This window comes from Aethina tumida, chromosome 1, assembly GCF_024364675.1.
Source record: "Aethina tumida isolate Nest 87 chromosome 1, icAetTumi1.1, whole genome shotgun sequence".
Lineage (NCBI taxonomy): Eukaryota > Metazoa > Arthropoda > Insecta > Coleoptera > Nitidulidae > Aethina > Aethina tumida.
In genome coordinates, this window is record NC_065435.1 from 3,061,646 (window position 1) to 3,082,647 (window position 21,002).

General features: G+C 35.1%; 2 protein-coding genes across 4 annotated transcripts; both read right to left on the reverse strand.

The window, feature by feature from the left end:
* Positions 1-1,022: 1,022 nt before the first annotated feature.
* On the reverse strand, positions 1,023-13,625 carry LOC109608332 (protein BCL9 homolog). 3 transcript variants are annotated; one of them, XM_049961676.1, is made up of 6 exons: positions 13,523-13,625; positions 12,058-13,470; positions 6,342-6,909; positions 5,865-6,102; positions 3,052-3,230; positions 1,023-2,938 (listed from the first exon to the last, which is right to left on the reverse strand). In XM_049961676.1, exons 2-6 carry the CDS (start codon positions 13,132-13,134, stop codon positions 1,500-1,502), a joined length of 3,501 nt encoding a protein of 1,166 aa, XP_049817633.1. In that variant the 5' UTR covers positions 13,135-13,470; positions 13,523-13,625; the 3' UTR covers positions 1,023-1,499. The 3 variants fall into 3 exon arrangements, with proteins under 3 accessions (XP_049817633.1, XP_049817636.1, XP_049817635.1); XM_049961679.1 differs by having other exon boundaries at positions 12,058-12,276; positions 12,355-13,556; XM_049961678.1 differs by having other exon boundaries at positions 6,342-6,906; positions 12,058-13,556.
* Positions 13,626-15,791: 2,166 nt separating this feature from the next.
* On the reverse strand, positions 15,792-20,645 carry LOC109608330 (isoleucine--tRNA ligase, cytoplasmic). The gene is made up of 4 exons (XM_049961675.1): positions 20,268-20,645; positions 19,907-20,214; positions 18,374-19,116; positions 15,792-18,321 (listed from the first exon to the last, which is right to left on the reverse strand). Exons 1-4 carry the CDS (start codon positions 20,399-20,401, stop codon positions 15,898-15,900), a joined length of 3,609 nt encoding a protein of 1,202 aa, XP_049817632.1. The 5' UTR covers positions 20,402-20,645; the 3' UTR covers positions 15,792-15,897.
* Between the last annotated feature and the right edge of the window lie 357 nt (positions 20,646-21,002).

Sequence of the window (21,002 nt, forward strand, 5' to 3'; positions counted from 1 at the left end):
AAACATCCTTTAATATCAACGTAAAATTTTTACAATCAAATAATTTTTGTCCACTTTTAAGATATAGAAAAGAAAAATTAAATTTTATTAGTCGGGGATTGAAACTACTTACAAACAAAAAAGTAAGTGACAATGCTTTAATATCAACGGAAATTTATATTTACATTCTAAATTTTTTGTCCACTTTTAAGATATATCTGAGAAAAGATAAATTTGAATTGTTTACACCCTGTTTTATATTATTAAAATTGGTACAAATGAAATTGAAACTCCAAAAACACTTTAATGTTAATATAAAGTTTTTGTAATCGAATACTTTTTGTCTACTTTTAAGATATATGAAACAAAAATTAAATTTTAGTTATTTACATCCTGTTATACATTAAAAAATTAGTAAATTATGGGATTGAAACTGCTAACAAAAAAAAATGTAAGTGACAAAACTTAATATTAACGTAAATTGATGCATTCTAAGTTCTTTTATCCATTTTTGTGATATATCTATGAAAATTAAATTTTAATTGTTTACACACTGATATTCATAGTTCAAAAATTCAAGTGTCAATGTTTTAATATCAACACAAAATTCTTTATAATGTAAATTTTTTGTCCCTCTTTAAGTTATATCTCAAAAAATGAAATTTTAATTATTTACATCCTATTTTAGGTTTTTAAAATTAGTCAAGTTGATACTGAAACTAAAAAAACATACGTAAAAGTGCTTTAATGTTGAGCAAAAAAAATAGTTTTCAAATATGTTTTGGTACTTTTTTAAAAGAAGAGCCATCTAACAAAGACTAACCAAAAATATTTAAGTAGAAATTTATTTAATATAAAAAAGCGACATCTAACATTTGGTAGCAGGAATTACAAGTATGTAGATGGTGTAGTTTCCTGTAAGTTGTGCATCATCCAAAGTTTGAAAATAAGTGCACATCAATGTGTATTTGTTTATATTAATATTTTAAGTTAATATATTATGTAATATGGAATGGTTTGGTGAAAAATAAAATAACAGAATATATAATATAGAATTTTATTGTTATCATTTCATTCATGTTTACTCATAAAATGTACAATAAAACGAATAACAGATGGATAGAAACAAATTAATGAGCAAAATAGTGAAACCTCCGTCATAAAAAGGACCAAGCATGTAGTCCAACACTTATTTTATACTAAATGTCTTTCTAGTGTATGGCAAATATACAAATTCCAGAATAGCGAAAGTATTAGGCAGCGTTGTGTGCCTATACGGGGCCGGCCATAAAGGACAGTTGCTTTCAGGCATCTTTGTACATACATATATAGAGTTAGATAGCAACAGCCTGTGCTGCGACTGCATCCTTACCTTTAACTGCACTTGAATTCGATGCGTTACAATAAACTTGTAATATACAAAATCATTCTTACATTCTTATTATTGCCAGATTACTCATTAGTAGTAATATCAAAAATAAAAGAAAATACTCTGATTCACGCACTCAGCACCACATTTGCTATTTGGGATTGAAGTAGGGAGGCTGTTGCATGTGTGGCGGCCCCGGTCCGGGACCAGGACCCATCGCTTGGCCTCCCATCTGACTGCGAGTACTTGTTGCATACAGTTGCTGCTGGAAGTTATGGAACTGTTGGGCGTAGTTCGGGTCGGCTGTTGTGGGTCCGACGAACGGCGAGTTCTTAAAGCTATTGTTCTGTCCCATAGACGGCGGCAGGGGTTGGCTGGCGTCGGGCGCGCCCATGCCCATCGGGCTGCCTTTCGGCCCGCTGACGAACATCTGTGCGTTCGGGTTGCCCATGGGCGGGCCCGGATTGAACATCTGTTCCGGCCCGCCGGCCGGTCCGGGTCCGTTGTAGCCCATCTGTGACAGTCGCATCATCGGTGGCCGCATAGGGCCCCGCATCATCGGCATCATGCCGCCCGGCATGCCCATGTTGCCGCCCATCATGGGACCGGCGCCGTTGCCCATGTGTCCGCCCATCGGGCCCATGCCCATGCCGCCCATCGGCCCGTCCTGCGGCATCGGACCGTCCATGTGGCCCATGTGCGGCGGCATTGGGCCGCCTTGCATCGGGCCGTTGTTCGGACCGCAGTTCGGGAAGTACTGCATGTTCTGGTTGGGCATTTTGTTGTCCATCATGTTCATCGGGGTGGCGAGGCGCGTCAAGAAGTCGAGACTGGGCGGGCCCCGCGGACCCGGCGCCTGTCCCACTTGGGGCTTCGCTGGCAAGTACTGGATGGTGTTCGGGGCGTTCGGCTTCACCTGCACGTTCGCCCCGTTGTACGGATTCGGACCGGGCGGTCGACCCATCATCCTGGGCATAGGCATATGATTGGGAAAGGCACCTGGCAGTTTTGGCGAGAGTGAGCACATCGGCCCCATCGGCGAGTTCGGGTGGAAACCGTGCGGCGGGCCCTGCATCGGCATGCCGCCCATGTTGCCCGGTCCCTGGTCCATGTCGCCCATGCCGTGGCAGCCGCCCATGTCCATCATGTGCATCGACGGCGAGCCGAAGTTCATCATGGCGGGGCCCTGGTTGCCCTGGCCGTTCAGCGAGCTGGCCACGCTGTTCGTCAGCTGCTGGCTCATCTGCGTCAACGACGATATAGGATCGAACTGAGAGACCTTAGGATTCCCGGACATGGTGCTGGTGCAGTTAGGATTCAAGGGCACGTTGTCGCCCCGGGCACAACCGTAGTTCGGGAGATCCATCGGGCTGGGCTTGCCTTGCGGCGATACGTTCACAAATCCGGCCCCTCCTATTTTAGCACCTGGCGAGGCGTTCGGACCTGGAAACCGTTGCACGTCCATCATGTGCGGGCTCGGCGTCGGGAAGAGATCATTCTTGAGCGGGTCGGAGTTCGGCCCAGGCACCGTCTGCGGACTGAGGCCGGGGGTGCTCGTCTGTCCTGGTCCGCTCATACGCGGCTTGTCACCTAACCAACAACAACAACGTCTTTATTATTAGTTCCGCTAATCCAAATTATTTACCGCAGTTTGTCATAGTTGCCAAACTATGTGCCGGTCTTAATAACTCAACAACAATTACCTGTAGTGGGAGTGTGGGGGCTGGGATTGGAGAATCTGCACCCCTCCGGCGGCACACCGGGCGTCGGCGGGAACCTGGGCACATCTATTGACGTAGGCGTGTTAGGACCTGACACCCGGTTGTGTGAGAGATCCGGCGTCGAGCCGGGGAAACCGCTGTCCATCGTTGTTGCTAGCACCCTGAAAGTATACGACGGTTAGATAAAGGGAGACGGAAACGGAAATTCCGAATTCAGAATCGTCGAGTGCAAGTTCTTCTGGAAGTTTAAAAATAGCCCCGCTTTGTTACGAAATGTTGTTACTACAAACTTTTGATAATCAACTTATTGACCTTTAAGGTCAATATTTTTTTTACAATATGCGTTGCTGAGTTTACATAATTCAATTGATAACTGAGAAAATACAATACTGTTGCAGATTTTGATATATATAACAAAGTTACTGTAATAAAATATTAATAATAGCATTATTTGTTTTGTTTGTGAAAGTTAAAAATTTGAGATTTTTATGGATTTACAGGGTATACCATAACTAGTTCAAAACACTAGTATTAATAAATATTAATCGAGATATTAAAATTTTATTATAATTTATTAGACAATTCCTATTTGAATTAAATTTTTTTAATATTTTTTTGTGAAAACATTGATTTTTACTCAAAAAACTTTATTAACAATTAATTTAATATAGATCAAAGAAGACGTCTAGAATCTCACTTAAAGTACCTTAAAGTGGAAGTAGTTTCTATTTTCATAGATATTTTAATACTTAGAATTAATATTCAATTTATTCATTTTATTATTGTTATATTATTTTTATTAATTAGTGTTTTTAATAATATGTGAGAGAATTAATAATTTTCTGAGAAGCAATAACCAATTAAATAAGTATTACTAAAAAGATTAATATTATTATTATTAAAAATCTAATTAAATAAAAATGTAATAATATACAATTGTAAAATATTAAATTGAATAATTTTAATGCTTTTCAAAAAAATATAATTTGTGACATATTAACTGATTATTTCTATTTAAGGTTCTGATAAATTTCAAGATAAGAATATTTTTCATACGTGACTGTTAAACGCTACGAAATATGATATATAAAAAATATCATTAACGTGTCTGAACTATCGATAAATTGTTTGAATATTAGTAATGTCACAATTTTTATGTTAATGTTAAAAATATAAGAAAAAATATATTATTAGTTACGCCCCCATGTGTCAGTAGATTAAAATATTGAATATCTCAAAATTTACCGTTAATCTAATTACTTTAATACTTATTTATTTTGAATTGAAACTTAAGACTTTACAAAAAAATCTTACCTGTCTGTCTTTTAAAAAATATATAATTAATGATACATTAAATTACTTTTAATTCAGATATAACAATATTTCTAACTAATTTCGAGATACTTAATATTATAGTCTATGAAAACATATGAAATATAGTATTTCTCATGGATGAATCCATTGATAATTTGTTTGAAAATTACTAATTATGTCACATTTTTCAAACAAATTATTAATTAATTTATATTTTATATTTTAAAACCTTAATAAAATAAATTACAAGTTACGCCCTCTATGTGTCAGTAGACAACAATATTAAATATCTCGAAATTTACCAGAAATATCGTTAAACCTTAATTAGAGATAATTTAATGTATCACAAACTACATATTTTGAGAAACTTTGACTTTTTTCTGAGAATTTCAATTATGGTTACCATGTTAAATAAAAGTTACATATGTATGGACATTTTTCATATAAATATCTTATATTACGTTAATTAATTTAAAAAATATTTAATTAAAAAAGTTACTAATTTTGTCAGGAATCAATCTTCGTAAATTAATACCAATTCAGTTTAAGACAAGCAACGTTTTAAAAAATTTGAGCTTTAAACACTTAAGTCAACTTTTCTTTATCTGTAAATACTTGCAGCAGCCAAAGATAACCAATTTGGAGCCTTCTGTACAGTGAGGACGTAAAAAGTCTCACCTACTGAAGTACACCAACATTTGTGAAGTAAATTAGATACTAAAACAATTTTTTATTGAAGGAATATTCAAATTATTAGTAACAAACACTGAATAGTTGAATAAATCCTTTATGAACTGTTTTTATCTGTATTTAATATTGAAATAAGACCACATTTTCAAAAGATAAAAGTTAATTAGGTTGACAACATTTTATGTGGTTTTCTTTAGAGGTCGATACTTCGTTCAAAAGTTATTAGAAGGAATCTTTTACGACCTCACTGTATAATAAAGATATCCCTAAAAGACAAGTTACGACGTTTTTGTGGCACGTAAAGAACGACATACGACTTCCCCTTTAATCTATAACAAAATAATGATTAGAACTTACTTTTTTCATCAAGCTTTTTGCAAGAAGGTTACTTTATAATGTTTAGGACACCCCGTATATTGTGCTTAATTATTTATAAGCGTATTTAGTTACAATTAATATTCAATAGTATCAAATTAAGCTTAGTGCAACAAGGTTATAATATATTAACCAACATTTTGATAGAAACCGTGTAGCATAATTAGTTTGGAAACTATTTTATTACATCAGAGCAAAACAATTTAATAGTTAATGAATTTTCTTTCGTTAGCAACTTCCTGACAATATCCCCCGTGCACATTACAAAATAATTAGCATTTTAAGAGATTCGAAAGCTCTAAACCATATTAATAATTCAATAAAGCCCATATAATTAAGTTACAACTCACGTATTCCTGGACCTACAATAAAATATTCATTACGCCAAACCCTCCCGATAAAATTGAAAAACTCACGGTGGTGATATGATGTTTCCTTCTTTCAGGCTCGTGTTGGGCTGTTTCTGTATGATCAGTTCCTGTCCCTCGAACGTGTTGAGGTACTGGATCTGTTGCGGCGACGGCACCGGCATCAGATTCGGCTCCTTGATCTGCGATCCGGTCGAGGGCGTCGTCGAGCACGTCGTCGTCGACGTGCTCATCTGCTGCTTCTGCTGCGCCATCGATTGCAACGTTCTACCAAACATGCCGTCCACTACAAAAAAAAAATTCAATTGTGAAGACGATATCAATGTTAATAGATTAATTAAGATAACTCTTAATTGTTATTTTAATTGTCTCCGTTTCTTCAAATCAAATTGTTTACGTGCTGGTGTCTTGTAATTTAATAAGTACGTTAGAGTTTCTTTGTAATGAGACTTGGAGCTAGATAACAGTGTCGTGACAATGATGATGGACGCATCACAGAAGCCACTGGAAGCATCAGATGGTTACCTGACGATTGGTGGGTCGACGTGGGCTCGGTGCTGGTGCTGGTCACGCTCGGGCTCATGTGCGAGGACAGCGGCGTGCCCGGATTGCTGTGGTTAAGTCTCGGTGCCGAGGGCGAGTCCTGCGACGTGGGACTCTGGCCGGTGCTCATGTGCCTCGTCAGTCCGAACTGTCGGTTCGGGTCCGCGGGCGAGTTCAGAGCCGACGAGGCCCTGGGCGAGGGCAGCGACAGGTTCGAGGTGGGATTGTTGGGCGACGCCGGACTGGGACTGCTCTGCAACGCAATGGGCACGCTGGCCGAGCGGGGCGTCTGGTGGTACGGGGGCGGCGGACCCTGCAGACGCGGACCCGTCGCGCCGGGGACGCCGCGAGGCGCCGTGGGCACGGCGTTGGCTGTGCCGCCCGGCGCACCGGCCGGCGGTACCGGCATGTTGGGGCCGCCGCCTGCGCCACCGCCGCCGCCGCCCCCCGTTCCGCCGCCGCTCACGGGTCCTATGGGGACCTGGCCGCCGCACGGGGGTTTCTTCTTGTCGTCGTAGTACTGCGACTGCATCTTCTGCCACTCTACCTGCTTATGGGGACAAACAGTTTTTATTAAAAAGGCTGACATTGGACTGGTGGGTTCGTTTGATTTGGTGATTTGTTGGTTGTTAATGAGGTCAGGAGCTCATGATTTTTTAGAATATTCCTCACGTTTTTTATTATTTCTTTTTATTACCATCAGGCCAAACTAAATATTATGGGGCTAATCAATTAAAACGTTAAATCATCACAGATAATAAAATGTTCAACGTCAAGTTCAAGTTTAAAAAACATATAATTTAATTTATTTTTCACAATATCAGGATGTCAACATCTAAAGTATTAACGATTTTTTTAACTAAAATTGAATTAGTCAAAAACTGGCAGAATATTCAAATTAATTTGATTTGATTTTTTATTAATTTCATAAACCTCTAACAATGTATGTATGTTTTAAACCGTTGATAAGCTGTCGAAGTTATTTAGTAATATAAATTTTCCATTATCATTCAGCAAATAATGAATGATGATAAAGTTTTGGAGGCAGTAAATAGTGTTTTTAATTTATAATATTCAGGATAAACATAATGAATCCTTTTTCATATTTATAATAATTAAAATATATAATATAATAATATACTTTGTGTATAAAGACTAATTAAAACTGAATTTTAATTAATGAAAAACAAAAACCGTAAATATGACGACAAATTTTATATTTATATATTTAGAAAAGTCTGCTTTTGATGAATATTTTACAAAATATATGAAAATACCTAATAATCCATCTTTCTTTATCAGACCTCCTAAATAATATAATATAATTAATAAATCTCATAAACGAAATTATAGATTTTACATTTATCGATTTACAAAATGACTGAAATGTTATTTTAGGTGAATATTTAAATTTTTTAAGCATAAAAGATTTCCTAATATAATTTTTAATATAATAAATATGAAATTATACTTTATATTTTTTTTAAATTTCATATACCATTAACAATATATATATTATATATATATTTAACTTTATTCATATGTAATTCATATAATATTTGATAATCTGATGTTTTTTTTTTGATTAACCTCGTAATATGTAGTTTGCCTAGTAATGATTTATAAAGCAAGGCAATATTCTTTAAACTTAATATACAGGTGTTTCATAACTCATTAGATAAATCTTTATCACATAAACAATCACATACAAATAATAAGTCAATTTCATGAAAAAAATCACATTTCAACACAGAATTAGACAAAAATGTTTAAATTAAAATTTTTTAAATGCCCTAAATTGGACATGAACGAAATCAATTTGTCATTTAACGGAGCATATATGGCTCATTTTTTTTATATGTTACAAAACACCCTGTATATTATACTAATACCCTTTTCAAAACATTGAAATTTATTATTTATTAACGAATATTTAATTAAAGATCAATCTAAAGTATAAGTTCTCCAATAATAAACAAAGCAGGGTAAAATTATACGAAAAAGACAGTAAAATCCATTCGTCCAGCAGACAAAACTTAATAAATTAAAATAATAACATAAACAAAGACCTTTATAATTAGATCAAGAAGCACAGCTGCAAGAAATTACATGAATTAAACAAAAACAAAATAACTGATAACAGATAAAGTTCTGGCAGTAATAAAAATGAATATACTGAATTTTAATAATAAAAACAACAAATCCATAAATAACTTAACAAATTTTACATTTATGAATTTAGAAAATAAAGAAAAACCTGTTTTTTAACATAATTTTTAATTTCCAATATGAATATAAAAATAATCTATATTAGATTTTTTTTAATTACACACATCTCCCTTATTAAACCCTTATTTTCTTGTTTATTCTTCTAATATTTTATTTAACTTTTATAACGTATAGTTTGGCTGGTAACGGTCTATAGGAATCGAAAAAAATATTTAAAGCAAGGAAATATTTTTTAAATTTAATATACAGAGTGTTTCACAACTTTTCTTTACATAAGTTATGTAAGTATACAACAAAATAAGTCGATTCCTTGAAAAATTCTAACAAAAGTGTATCAGTTAATCTAAATTACAAATTTTTAACACTACATAATTGGGCAAAATTTTAAATATTTTTTATAAAATTTATATAATATTTAAAAGAGAATATGTAGTTAATTTTTTTTTGATATATTATGAAACACCCCGTATGTTATATTAAACCGTCAGACTATCAGAACCTTGAAATTTATTATTTATTAAATAATGTTTAGTTAAAGACATCAAAATCGATGTTAAACCATACGTTATTTAATATTTAAGTAAAGCAGGGCAAAACTCAACAAAAAATTAAAATCATTGGTTAAGCAGACAAAACGTAATAAATAATAACATAAACAAAGGCTTTTATAATTAGTTCACTTGTAAGAAATTAAGAAGAACAAAATTAAACAACAGACAAAGTATTGGTACTAATAAAAATTATTAAACTAAATTTTCATTAATAAAAAAACAACAAGCCCATAAATAAATTAATGAATTTTACATTAGGAATTTGGAAAATACTGATTGTGAGAGTGTAGGTGAACAATCTGATAGTGTTTCAAATGTGGTTTATTTTAAGCTTATTAACATATTATTTCTACAACATTTTATAATCTAATGTTATCTGATTAACGTCATAATATGTAATTGGCCTGAAAATGATTTGTAAGACCTGAGACTAGTCGGTACATGCTTCAAAATAAATTTTAAAACAAGTACTTTTTAAAAATAATATACAGGGTGTTTCAAAACTTATTCTCAAAAATTATTTACCACATAACTATATCAAAGATATGGTTAAAAGTTTACGGTTAAATAAGTTTCCTGTATTATTAAAAAAATTAGAGGAACTGGCCAAGTGGAGGCTACGAAAATAACAATAGTAAATAAATATTGTTTTAACAGTTCATAATAAATAAAAGTCTACTCTATGTGAAACACCCTGTATATCATACAAAAACCCTTGTTTCAAACGTACGAAGAAAACTTAATTAGACATAATGTTCAATTAACTTAATAAATTATAGAATTCTCTTCGTCTGTTAGGTCCCTAATAATGTTTTAATATTTGTTCTAAATTCAGAAAATTAATAAATCTAAAATAATTTAGAGAATTATCTTTCTTTATCAGGTCTCTTAAACTGAATAAAAATTAATAAATCTCTAAAATGTTATTTTTGATGAATTTTTATAGAAAAAATAAAATTTTTTAAGCATAAAAGTTTTCTTAACATAATTTTTAATATACAGATTAAATATGAAATTAATCTTTATAAGATTTTTTGTAAATTTCATATACCATTAACAATATATGTTAAACCCTTTTTAACTTTATTCATATTCATATATTCTTATTGCTATAATAATGACCACTACTCTATGTGATACACCCTGTATATCAAACAAAAACCCTTATTTCAAACGTACTAAGAAAATCTTGAACTTCATAATTTTTAAATTAGATCAATTCTAAGCCACAAATTATTCAATATTAATTAATTAATGTTAATTAAACAGGGCAAAACTCACAAGAAAAAAATAAAAATCAAGTGGGGGAAACTTAAATAAATATAAATAATAACATGAACAAAGACTTAAATAATTAGTTCAAGAAGCACATCTGTAAGAAACCATATGTATTAAACAAAAAAATAAATAAACAAATCAACTGATAACAGATAAAAGTTTACACCAGCCCCCGTAAAAGCAGATGACTAAAAAATTACATTTGCCACAAAACACAACAGCCACACACATCCAAGGATAAGCATTGTAATTACTAATAATGTAGAAAATGAGTTGTGCCTGACGCACGAGACCGAATGCGATTTTATTCATATCCGAGAACAGAGAGTTTACTAAATTTTTTTCCATCGAATCCAACGAAAATTCGGACGTCCCCCGTACGCTGTTACGTTCCACACGTACTGTATTATTAAACCGTGTTCGCATAATTAATTCTAGATACCTGCGAATCAATATTTTTAATGCATTTATCTCATCGGGCTGGATTTCGGTCTCGGGAGACGAGACGAACCTCGCACACACACACACACAAAGAGATGTATACAAAAGCCAGTTTTTCATTTATTTGTGTTTTAATACGAATTGGGGCTCAGTCGAACCCCGTCTCTGAAGCTACGAATCCAATAAATCATTTCGAATATTAATATTAGTCATATAACGTTAACACATATAAAATTCAAACTAATACACGATTTCATTTAATTCGCCGATTTTCACCCAATTTAAAAATAGTTTCATGTTTATTTACGTTAAAACATAACGAACCTAATGTAAATATTTACGTTAAACCGTGTAACCCATTGTTAAATATCATGCACATAATCGGCGTGTATTTGCAACGCGATGCAGCAACTTTTATTGTGCCGGGGGGGCTCCGATTTTTCGACGCAAACCCCCTCGATTCGGCTCACGGGGGAAACACGTGTTGTACAATTGAGGGTTGACTACCTGAACCGAAAATAATGCGCCGTAATCTGTCTTTCCCTTGGCCTTTCGAGAAATTCCAACCCTGCATTTCTTTCCGTTGAAACGAGAAAATTTCTAGAATCCGTTATAAATTATTTTGTGGGGCCTTTTTTTTGCGGAAAATGGCCGGCTTTCGGCTTCGCCCTTGTAGCAGAACGGCGAGGAATAAACGGCGGATTTCGGTTATTATTAATGGAATTTGTATGTTTATGTGTTCGTTATAATTAAGCTTAAAAATTACCTAATAATAGTGCACAATCAGGTTATCATTTTCTGCATTGATAAGTTGTGGAATTTATTCGGCTAAATAAATTTTCCAAATCATTCGGCGATGATAACAAAGTTTTGGAGGCAGTAAATAATATTCTTAATTTTTAACGACCAAAATAAACGTAATTATTATCGTTAATGTAATTTTTTGGGTCAGAAACTGATTTTTAATTATTTTTGGTACAGAAAAGATAATTAAAAAACAAAAAATAAATGATAAAAAAGTTCTAGTGCTGCTTTTGGTAAAAATTTAATAGAAAAAATGTTATTTTTGTCACAATTTTGTTACCCATAAAACCAAGCAATAGATTAAACTGCATAATATTCACCAACAATAAAAGCACAAATCATCCTCTTACATATTAATATCATTTAACCAATAAAACATGAAGACAAAGCGTTACCTGGGACTGCATGGGTGGTTGTTGGTTGGGATGATTCGGTGGCATGTTGGGCATGGCATTGGGGTCCGGGGGACCAGTTGGGGGTTGACCTTGGGGTGCACCATCGATGGACTGGCTCTCAGGGAAGAATAGCTGCTGCATCTTCCTGATGGTGGCCAGCGACTCTTCGCGGTGTTGTCTCTGTTGCGGCGTTAAATTTTCGTCAGGCACTTTGACACCCTGTAATGTGGGTTGAACATTTGAATGTGGGCTAGGGAAACCAGGACCGGGACCGGTGACTGGCGGGCCGTTACTCACTGCTTCGAGTCCTTCGAGTGGATGGTTGTTTTTCTGGTCCCAGGCCAGGTCACCATCGCTGAGACCGATGTCGTCGAGGCCCTCCGGCCCGAGAAAGTTCTCTAGGGACGGCGCCGATTTGGGGCCGAGTCCGGGACTCCTAGTGCATCCTTTGTTCTTCATCATGTTAAAATTGTTTAGCCACTGTGCCGGACTTTGCCTATTGAACTGGGTTACCTTGAGGGGGTTCTTTTCGAGATATTTTTTAGTGCCGGGTTGTGCACAGTGATAAGCAATGATTGAGGGATAGCGGCCCTGCATGACCTCATCAGCGCCAGAGTTTGCAAGCATTGTGGAGAAGACAAAGATCTGACTCTGTTGTTGCATGTAGTGGACTTCCATGGAACTTTGTTGTTTGCTGATAACATTGCTGGCAAGTGGCTGGACACCCTCAGGCGGTGCCCCGCTTCCGCTGAGCCCCAGAGGAAAGGAATCACCACCCAGATCACCATCTACACACTCCTCCGTCTTAAGTGGCAGAGATCCAGTATCTGAAGCAGGCACATTAACTGAGTCCTCATCTGATTTTCCTCTATTTGGGGCACTTTGCAATGAACCAGTGTTTGTGGAACCGATGATGGTGCCGTTTTTAGTGATGGGTCCAGTATCTGGTTCTTTTTTGATACCGGGTGCATCTTCCTCTTTTTTAACACGGACATCTCCACTAGCAGACTCTTTATCAGAGCTGCTGGCCTCCTCTTTTACAGTCTCCGAGCCTTTCTCGTGCTTCTCTTTGATCATTTCGCACTTGTATCACATACCCCTACCTGTACCTTCTTTCATGCTGCACTAGTCACTACAACACTAATACCATGTCCTAGCCCAATGTAAACCCCTAAACAAAACACGGATCTAGCTCCCAGCACGTTGCATTCATAATATTTCCACTAAATTATCTCTCACATCACATATGTTCTAATGTTTTTATTTGCATTCCATCATTTTTTATTTTCATCTCTTAACCAAATTTGAAGAGACGCATACAGTCTATTCTGGGCCTTTTCTGCATTTCTCGGCCTTGCCAAACGGAAGACTTCACTTTCTCAACATTAATTGATGCGATCGCTTTTCCTGTTCCTTCAAAAATCAACTAGTTTATCATAATAAAAACTTTTATTAAAATTCTCACATCACAAAATGCCAAACTGTCCACACGCGTTGCTACCAACTTTACGGTATCACAGAAAAGAAATAAAAATAGAAAAATAACTCCCTACTTTACCAACAATAACACTCGGCGCCATCTTTCACAGCAATTTCACACCAGAGTGCATTGTGCGCACTTCGAGTGCATCCTTTTATTTTCTTTTCTTTTTCCCGTTTAAAAATAAAGTGCGTCGCGTTTCTCGGAATCCGACACAGACGCAATTATCCGATGCGAGCGCGCCCATTTTAATTTACACGCCGCTACTCCCGTTTGTTGCACTCAGTTCCTATTATTTTGTGTTATCTTTTATCATTATTTATTATTTTTACGCGTTGCTATCTTTTTATTTTAATCAATTACATTTATTATTCATATCTAATTGTTTCTTTAATTAAAAAGTAATTCGCAATAATTCCTTGAATTAATGAGTTATCAAGAAAATTATTTTTATAATTAATTAAAAAAAAACACTTTTTTGTCATATATATATATATATATATATATATATATATATATATATACATTAACAATATTAATTTCTAAAAAACAATACTAAAAAATATTTTTTGATTCAATATTTAGTATTGAAAACAATTTTTATATATATTATTTTAGATATATTAATCTAATCTATAAAATTTATTATCACTATTTAATAATTTCTTTAATTAAAATTAATTTATCATAGATAATTCCTTAATGAATGAATGGATTACTAAAAAATATTAATTTTTGAATATTATTTAAGATGTTATATTAAATCATTTAATCTAATCAATAAAACTTATTATATTTAATTGTTCCCTTAACTAAATTTAATTTGTTATAATTTTTTGTGAATGAGTGGATTATTAAAAAAAGTATATAATTTTTATAATTAACAACACTAATTAATAGAAAAGCCGAAGGCAATAATAAAAATATTTTGAAATAGTATTTAGTTTTGAAAATAATTTTTATACCTTATTTAACATGTTTTATTAAATTTTTTATTTTAATCAGTAAAATTTATTATCAATATTTAATGGCTTAAAACCATAGTAAACAAACAATATTTTGTTTTGAAAACTAGTTTTTTATTTAATGTTTTATTATTTTTTTTAATTTAATTAAAAATAATATGTTATAATTCCTATTTTTTTAATAACATTAATTATTAGAAAAGTAGTAAAGACAATAGTAAAAATATCTTTGAGACAATATTTAATTTTCATATGTTATTTTAGATGTTTTATTAAAGTTTTAAATTAATTAACAAAATTTATTATTAATATTTAATTTTTTCTTAATTAAAAGTAATTTGTTATTATTTCTTGATGAATGAATGAATTAAACAAATAATTTTTATAATTAATTAATAAGAAAAAAAATTCATATATATATATATATATATATATATATATATATATATATTAATTAATAGAAAAGCCAAAAGCCATTGAAAAAATAATTACTGAGACACTATATATTTTTAAAAACTATGTTCATACGTTATTTAAGATGTTTATTAATTTTTTTGTGTCCTTAATTAAAAGTAATTTGTTGTAATTCCTGGATAAATGAATGAATTATTAAGAAATATATATTTTTATAATTAATTTTTTGAATTCTCCGGTGCGGTTACACAGGACAATGTTAAAAAAATACGTGAAATGGTTTTGGCTGATCAAGAAGGTGAAGGTGCGTGAGCTGGCAGATGCCACAACGATTAGTTTTGAGCACACACTCCATATTTTAGACGAGATTCTGCAGATGAAAAATTTCGCTGGGTGCCGAAGTAAAAAAATTTTTTTAGGGCATTATTTAGTTTTGAAAACCATTTTTGTATGTTATTTATTAGTCCTTGATAAATAAAGGAATTATTATTAAAAAAAAAATAACTTTTATCATTGGCGTTTTGGATATTTAAAGAAATTATTTTATGTTATTTAAAGTGTTTTATCAATTTTTTAAATCTAATCAATAAAATGTATTATCAATATTTAATTTATTTGTTTCTTTAATTAAATACAGTAATTTCACATATTTCCTTAAAGAATTACTAAAAAATGTAATTTTTTATAATTAATTTTTTGAACAAAAAAAAAATAAAACTTTTTCCATGTACATTCATTAACAATTTTATTCAAAAGAAACGCTAAAAGTCATGTTAAAAATTATGTTTTCGATGGAATGTTTAGTTATGAAAGTGTTGTTACTAAAAATATTAACAAATTTAAGGGTAACAGGAAGGGAAAAATGAGAATACAAATTGGACCTGAAATCATATATTGATTGAAATACTGACACATATCAAATTTACAAAAATAACGGTAGGTAAATTAAGTTACGTCATAAATAATAAATAAATAATTCAACTACAAGCCCCATTTCGCAATAAGTGCGTCGCGTGTGCTGCCAGTCATTTGATTGTGTCCCTTGGGGTTTTCAAGAAGAATAGAACCTTGTCCTGCTTTGCAATTAAAGTTGAAAACTTTGCAGTAAGGTAAACCACTACTGGCCGGTAATTTTGCTTGGCTATTAACTGGTGTAACAAATATGGTTTCGGCGTTTACTTTTTTAAGATCAGAATCAGTTTTAATCTGGCATTTGCTGGTCCAAAGGTCAAACTTACTTGCACCAAACAAAGTAAATATGCCTTTCCTAAAGTTGTTTAAGCTAATTGGTGAGCCGGCAACATTCAACAGCACCATGCCTTTGTCGCCTTTGGGGTATCTCGGCGGCAGATCAACTAATTGTAAATTGGCCCACTGTACAGATGGGACAACTACATCCGAGACCTTCTTCAAATAAATACGCAGCGAACAGTCCTTCAGTTTCTGCTCTTCTTCGATGATCAAGAGCAACGAGTCACGTTCCTGCGGTACCGGTTTGTAGGGAGCTTTGATGGTGCCCTCAATGAACCCTTGATATTCCTTGGAGATCCTCTCCAAGTCCCCGGTAGCTTTGTAGTGAACGGTAATTTCGTCCGTGGGCACCAAACCGGCCTTCTTCCTCAGCTTTTGCACCCTATTGATGATCTCTCTGGCCGTGCCTTCGTCCAACATGGATGAATCAGGGGTCACATCCAACAAAATCAGCACCTCCTTGTCGTCGTTCACTTCGTACTGGTTGGTGTTGAGACTTTCCGAATTGAAGATCAGTCGCACCTCGGAGATATCGATGCGCTGTCCCGCTATTTCTCTATACCCAGCCGTGCGGAACTCGTTAATCTCCACGTCTGTCAGCGACTTGATGCCTTGCGTAACGGCCTTCAGCTCCTTCTTCAGTCTGGCGCCGAGTGCCTTGAAATCGGGCTCGGCCCTCAGCGTGATGCCGAACGTTTTCCGGTCCGTTGTCGTCGTGATCTTCCTCACGTTCAGTTCGGAGAGGATGTAGTGCTTGAGACGCAATATGTCATCAATGTAGTTCGGGTCTTGGTGGATGATTATGATTTCGGGCAGAGGGTACTTTTGGGGAATAGTCTTGCGGTCTCGGACTACGCGACCCAGTTCAATGACGCTCTGCATGCGGGACACGGCGCGTTCAATGTCGACGTCGATCAGGGACTGGTTTGGAGTGGGCAGCATCAGGAAGTGGATACTCTTTTCGGCTGATTCGGTCATTGTCTTCAGGGTTAAATACATGTTTTCGGCTACGAAAGGCACAAACGGTGCCATTATTTTAGCGATGTTGAAGAGCACGTTGAAGAGGGTGAGGAGGCCAGACTTGCACTCCTCTTTCCCTTCACCACCACCCAGACGTTTCCTGTTCATGCGAATGTACCAGTTGGTCAGGAAGTCGATGAATTTAGTTAGCCTTGGTACCACAGTGTACAGGTGGTACAGTGCCATTTCTTGGCGTACGAATTCTAGCAAGGATTGAGTGAAGGATAAAATCCAGCGGTCCATCACGTTCGTGGCTTTGACGTCCTCATCTCTGTACCGGAAAGTTGTCTGGTTATCCCTGTTGTACAAGTTAACGTTCAGCATCAGGAACCTTAAGCTGTTGTTCCAAGGGAAGAAGACGTCTTTGACTATATCTCTAACGCCATCTTCCATAAATTTGAGGTTTTCAGCCCTTACAACTGGGGAATTAATTAAATACAACCTAAGGGCATCAGCACCGTACTTGGATACAACCTCCATGGGGTCAGGATAGTTCTTCTTCCTCTTGGACATCTTCTGTCCATCACTAGCCAAAATCAGACCATTAGCAATAAGGTTCTTGAACGGAGCCTTGCCGAATAATGCAGTGGACACGACAATCAACGTGTAGAACCAGCCTCTCGTTTGATCAATACCCTCAGCAATGAAATGAGCAGGGAACAGCTCTTCAAACTCCTTCTTCCTCTCGAAGGGATAATGCTGTTGGGCATAAGGCATAGAACCAGACTCGAACCAACAGTCGAATACTTCGCTGATGCGTTTTAGTGGAGGTTTACCAGGAACCTGACTGGGGATCTCCAAGTGATCAATACTTTCCCTGTGCAAGTCGGTGATCTTTTGACCAGTTAATGCTTCCAACTCAGCAATACTACCAATACAGCGGTACTCTTCGCCGTTGGTCCAAATTGGGATTGGAGTACCCCAGTATCTGTTCCTGCTCACAGCCCAGTCACGTGCCTCACTCAACCAGTTGCCGAATCTTTTCTCTTTAACGAAGTCTGGTACCCAGTACGTTTCAGACGTGGCTTTCAGCAAGTCGTCCCTCATGTGTTCGACTCTCACGAACCACGACGGTATTGCCCTGTAGATCAATGGAGTGTCGGACCTCCAGCAAAATGGATAACTGTGCTTCACCTACAAAAATTAAGCGCTTAGCTAATAATTTTAAGTAATTTCTAGGACTTACTTGAGATTGGTGCACTAGTCTGCCGTTGGCCTTGAGATAAGCAATGATGTTCTTGTCAGCATCCTTCACGTACTGGCCCAAAAAATCGCTGACAGGGGCAACGAACTTTCCGGTCGCGTCCAAGGGACAAACCGGCTCCTGATCCTTCGTAATGACGCCATGCTCCAAGCATACCCTGTAATCGTCCTCTCCGAAGTACGGGGCTTGATGTACAATACCGGTACCAGATTCGGAGCTCACATAGTCATCGACTAGCACCCTGAAGGCGGTGGTCAAGTGCTTGAAGTAGGGGAAAATTGGCTCGTACTTCAAACCCACCAATTCGCTACCCTTAAACTTTCTCAAAACTTCGTATTCTCCGGCCGGGAACACGGACTCAATCCTAGCTTCCAGGATGATGTAAATCTTTCCGGAGGCGACCTGCTTCAGCCTGACGTAGTCCAAGTTGCCGTTCACACAAGCGGCCAAATTGCTGGGCAACGTCCACGGTGTGGTGGTCCACACCAGAAGCGAAGCCTTTTCTGCGTCTCCGATTATTGGTAAAGCAACGGTAACCGCAGGATCCACGACGTCCTTGTAGTTTTGGCCTGATTCGAAGTTGGACAAGGGTGTGCAGCAGGCGTTCGAGTAGGGCATTACTTTGTTACCCTGATACACGAGACCTTTGTTGTACAGTTGTTGGAATACCCACCATACAGACTCCATGAAAGATGGATTCAGGGTTTTGTATCCGTTATCGAAGTCTGTAAGATTTGCAACATTTAAAGTGAAAGTTCAAAATGTTATTTTATCTGTGGGACACAAAATTGTTTATCCTGTCCCACTTGTAGGTGTCAAATTTACTGTAGAATATTTATTACTGATGAATGTAATCTACTATGATGTTGTGGAATATTAAATATTAAAAATTTCTTATATAAATCAGTGCTTTTTTTCGGCATTGTCATCACACATGAATGATTTAACTCTGTTCGTACATAAGCTGGATATTTTAGGGAGAACTAGGTGTCAAATTCACAGTATAATATTTATTTATTACTGATGAATGTAATACACTATGATGTGAAATATTAAAAATCTATTGCTATAGAATAAATATTATTCTTTTAGAATTGCCATCAAATATGAATGATTTAACTCTTTTTATATAAGCTGGACATTTTAGGAAGAACTACTTATTTCATCCTACATGTAAATATCTGATACACTATTTAATATGTATTTATTATTGATGAATGTAATATAATGTTATGTTGTGAAATAATATTTTGCTACAGAATGAAAATTATTATCTCTTTAGATTTATCAATTTTGATGGCCTTGTTCATCAAATATGAACAAATGAACTTTCTTCTTATATAAACCAGGACTTTTTGTTGTTGACTATATTAAATGTAAATGATTTGAGTCTCTTCTTATATAAGCTGGACTTTTAGGAAGAAATTATTCATTTTGTCTCACTCATAGGTGACAGAAACGATTATTTATTACTGTATGATGTTGTGAAATATTAAAAAACAAACTGTGACTTACCAATCCATCTGCCGAGCCTAGTAACAATATATTTCCATTCTTCAGTGTACCTTGTGACAATTTTCCTGCACTCGGCATTGTAATTGCCAATGCCCATTTTCATGACATCATCCGGACCCTTGATATCGAAAGCTTTGTCAATTTCAAACTCGACAGGCAAACCGTGACAGTCCCATCCGAAACGCCTTTCGACGTCGTAACCCTGCTGGTACGCATACCTGGTGACGATGTCTTTGATGGTACCGGCCAATATGTGACCATAATGTGGCAAACCGGTGGCGAACGGGGGTCCGTCGTAAAAGGCGAATCTAAAAATACCACACTTTTACATGCATTCAACCCAAACACACGTGTTACTTACTTCGGTTTGCCTTTGGAATTTTTTAAACACGTTTTAAACGCATCTATTTTCTTCCAATAGGTTAGGATTCTTTCTTCAACCTCCGGGATGCTCTCGGCTGATTTGTCGTCTTGTGTTACCTCGATTTCGGACATTTTCGAATTGGTTTATCGGCGGTGCAGTTTTTAATTTATGTTACTGCATTTATTCCAACATGTACAATTCGCACATGCGGCAACTATTATGAAGTGAACGTCAGAGAGGATCTTATCTGGCGTCAACGTGACATTTGAATATCGCCTGTCAACTTAAATGTCAGGTTTATATTGGTGTTTATAAAAATTGAATGCAATTTTTTGTTAAATGTTACTTTTAGTTTGATAACAAAATAGTTTTTTCCAAGAAAGTAAATAAATTTAATAACCTAACCCTAAAGTTAAGGGCTTAGAAAACCGCGAAATTTAAATAAACATGTTAACTAATGGTTAATCATTGTTTCATCAGATTCTGATGAAATATATATTTATCTAAATATTATATTTTATCTTTTGTTTTATCAAAGAATCTATACATTATTTTATCAGGTTGACATCAGATATAGTGGTGGTCAGAAAAAGGACACATAACATTTAATGATAATTAGGAAATACACACTTCCAATTAAAACCGTATATAAAGCATTTTAAACAATATACTTTTTAAAATATGTACTAAATATCACGTTTTTTGGCCTAAAACAAAAACTTACAGGGTCAT

What these genes read in the sequence shown, in the direction of transcription:
- LOC109608332 (XM_049961676.1), bottom strand. Translation starts at nt 13,134, where the DNA reads ATGATCAAAGAGAAGCACGAGAAAGGCTCGGAGACTGTAAAAGAGGAG. An exon ending in AACCACCCATGCAGTCCCAG is followed by an intron (nt 6,910 to 12,057) that starts GTAACGCTTTGT and finishes TGTCCCCATAAG; the next exon opens with CAGGTAGAGTGGCAGAAGAT. An exon ending in CCCCCACACTCCCACTACAG is followed by an intron (nt 2,939 to 3,051) that starts GTAATTGTTGTT and finishes GTTGTTGGTTAG; the next exon opens with GTGACAAGCCGCGTATGAGC.
- LOC109608330 (XM_049961675.1), bottom strand. Translation starts at nt 20,401, where the DNA reads ATGTCCGAAATCGAGGTAACACAAGACGACAAATCAGCCGAGAGCATC. An exon ending in AATTCCAAAGGCAAACCGAA is followed by an intron (nt 20,215 to 20,267) that starts GTAAGTAACACG and finishes TGGTATTTTTAG; the next exon opens with ATTCGCCTTTTACGACGGAC. An exon ending in GACTAGTGCACCAATCTCAA is followed by an intron (nt 18,322 to 18,373) that starts GTAAGTCCTAGA and finishes TAATTTTTGTAG; the next exon opens with GTGAAGCACAGTTATCCATT.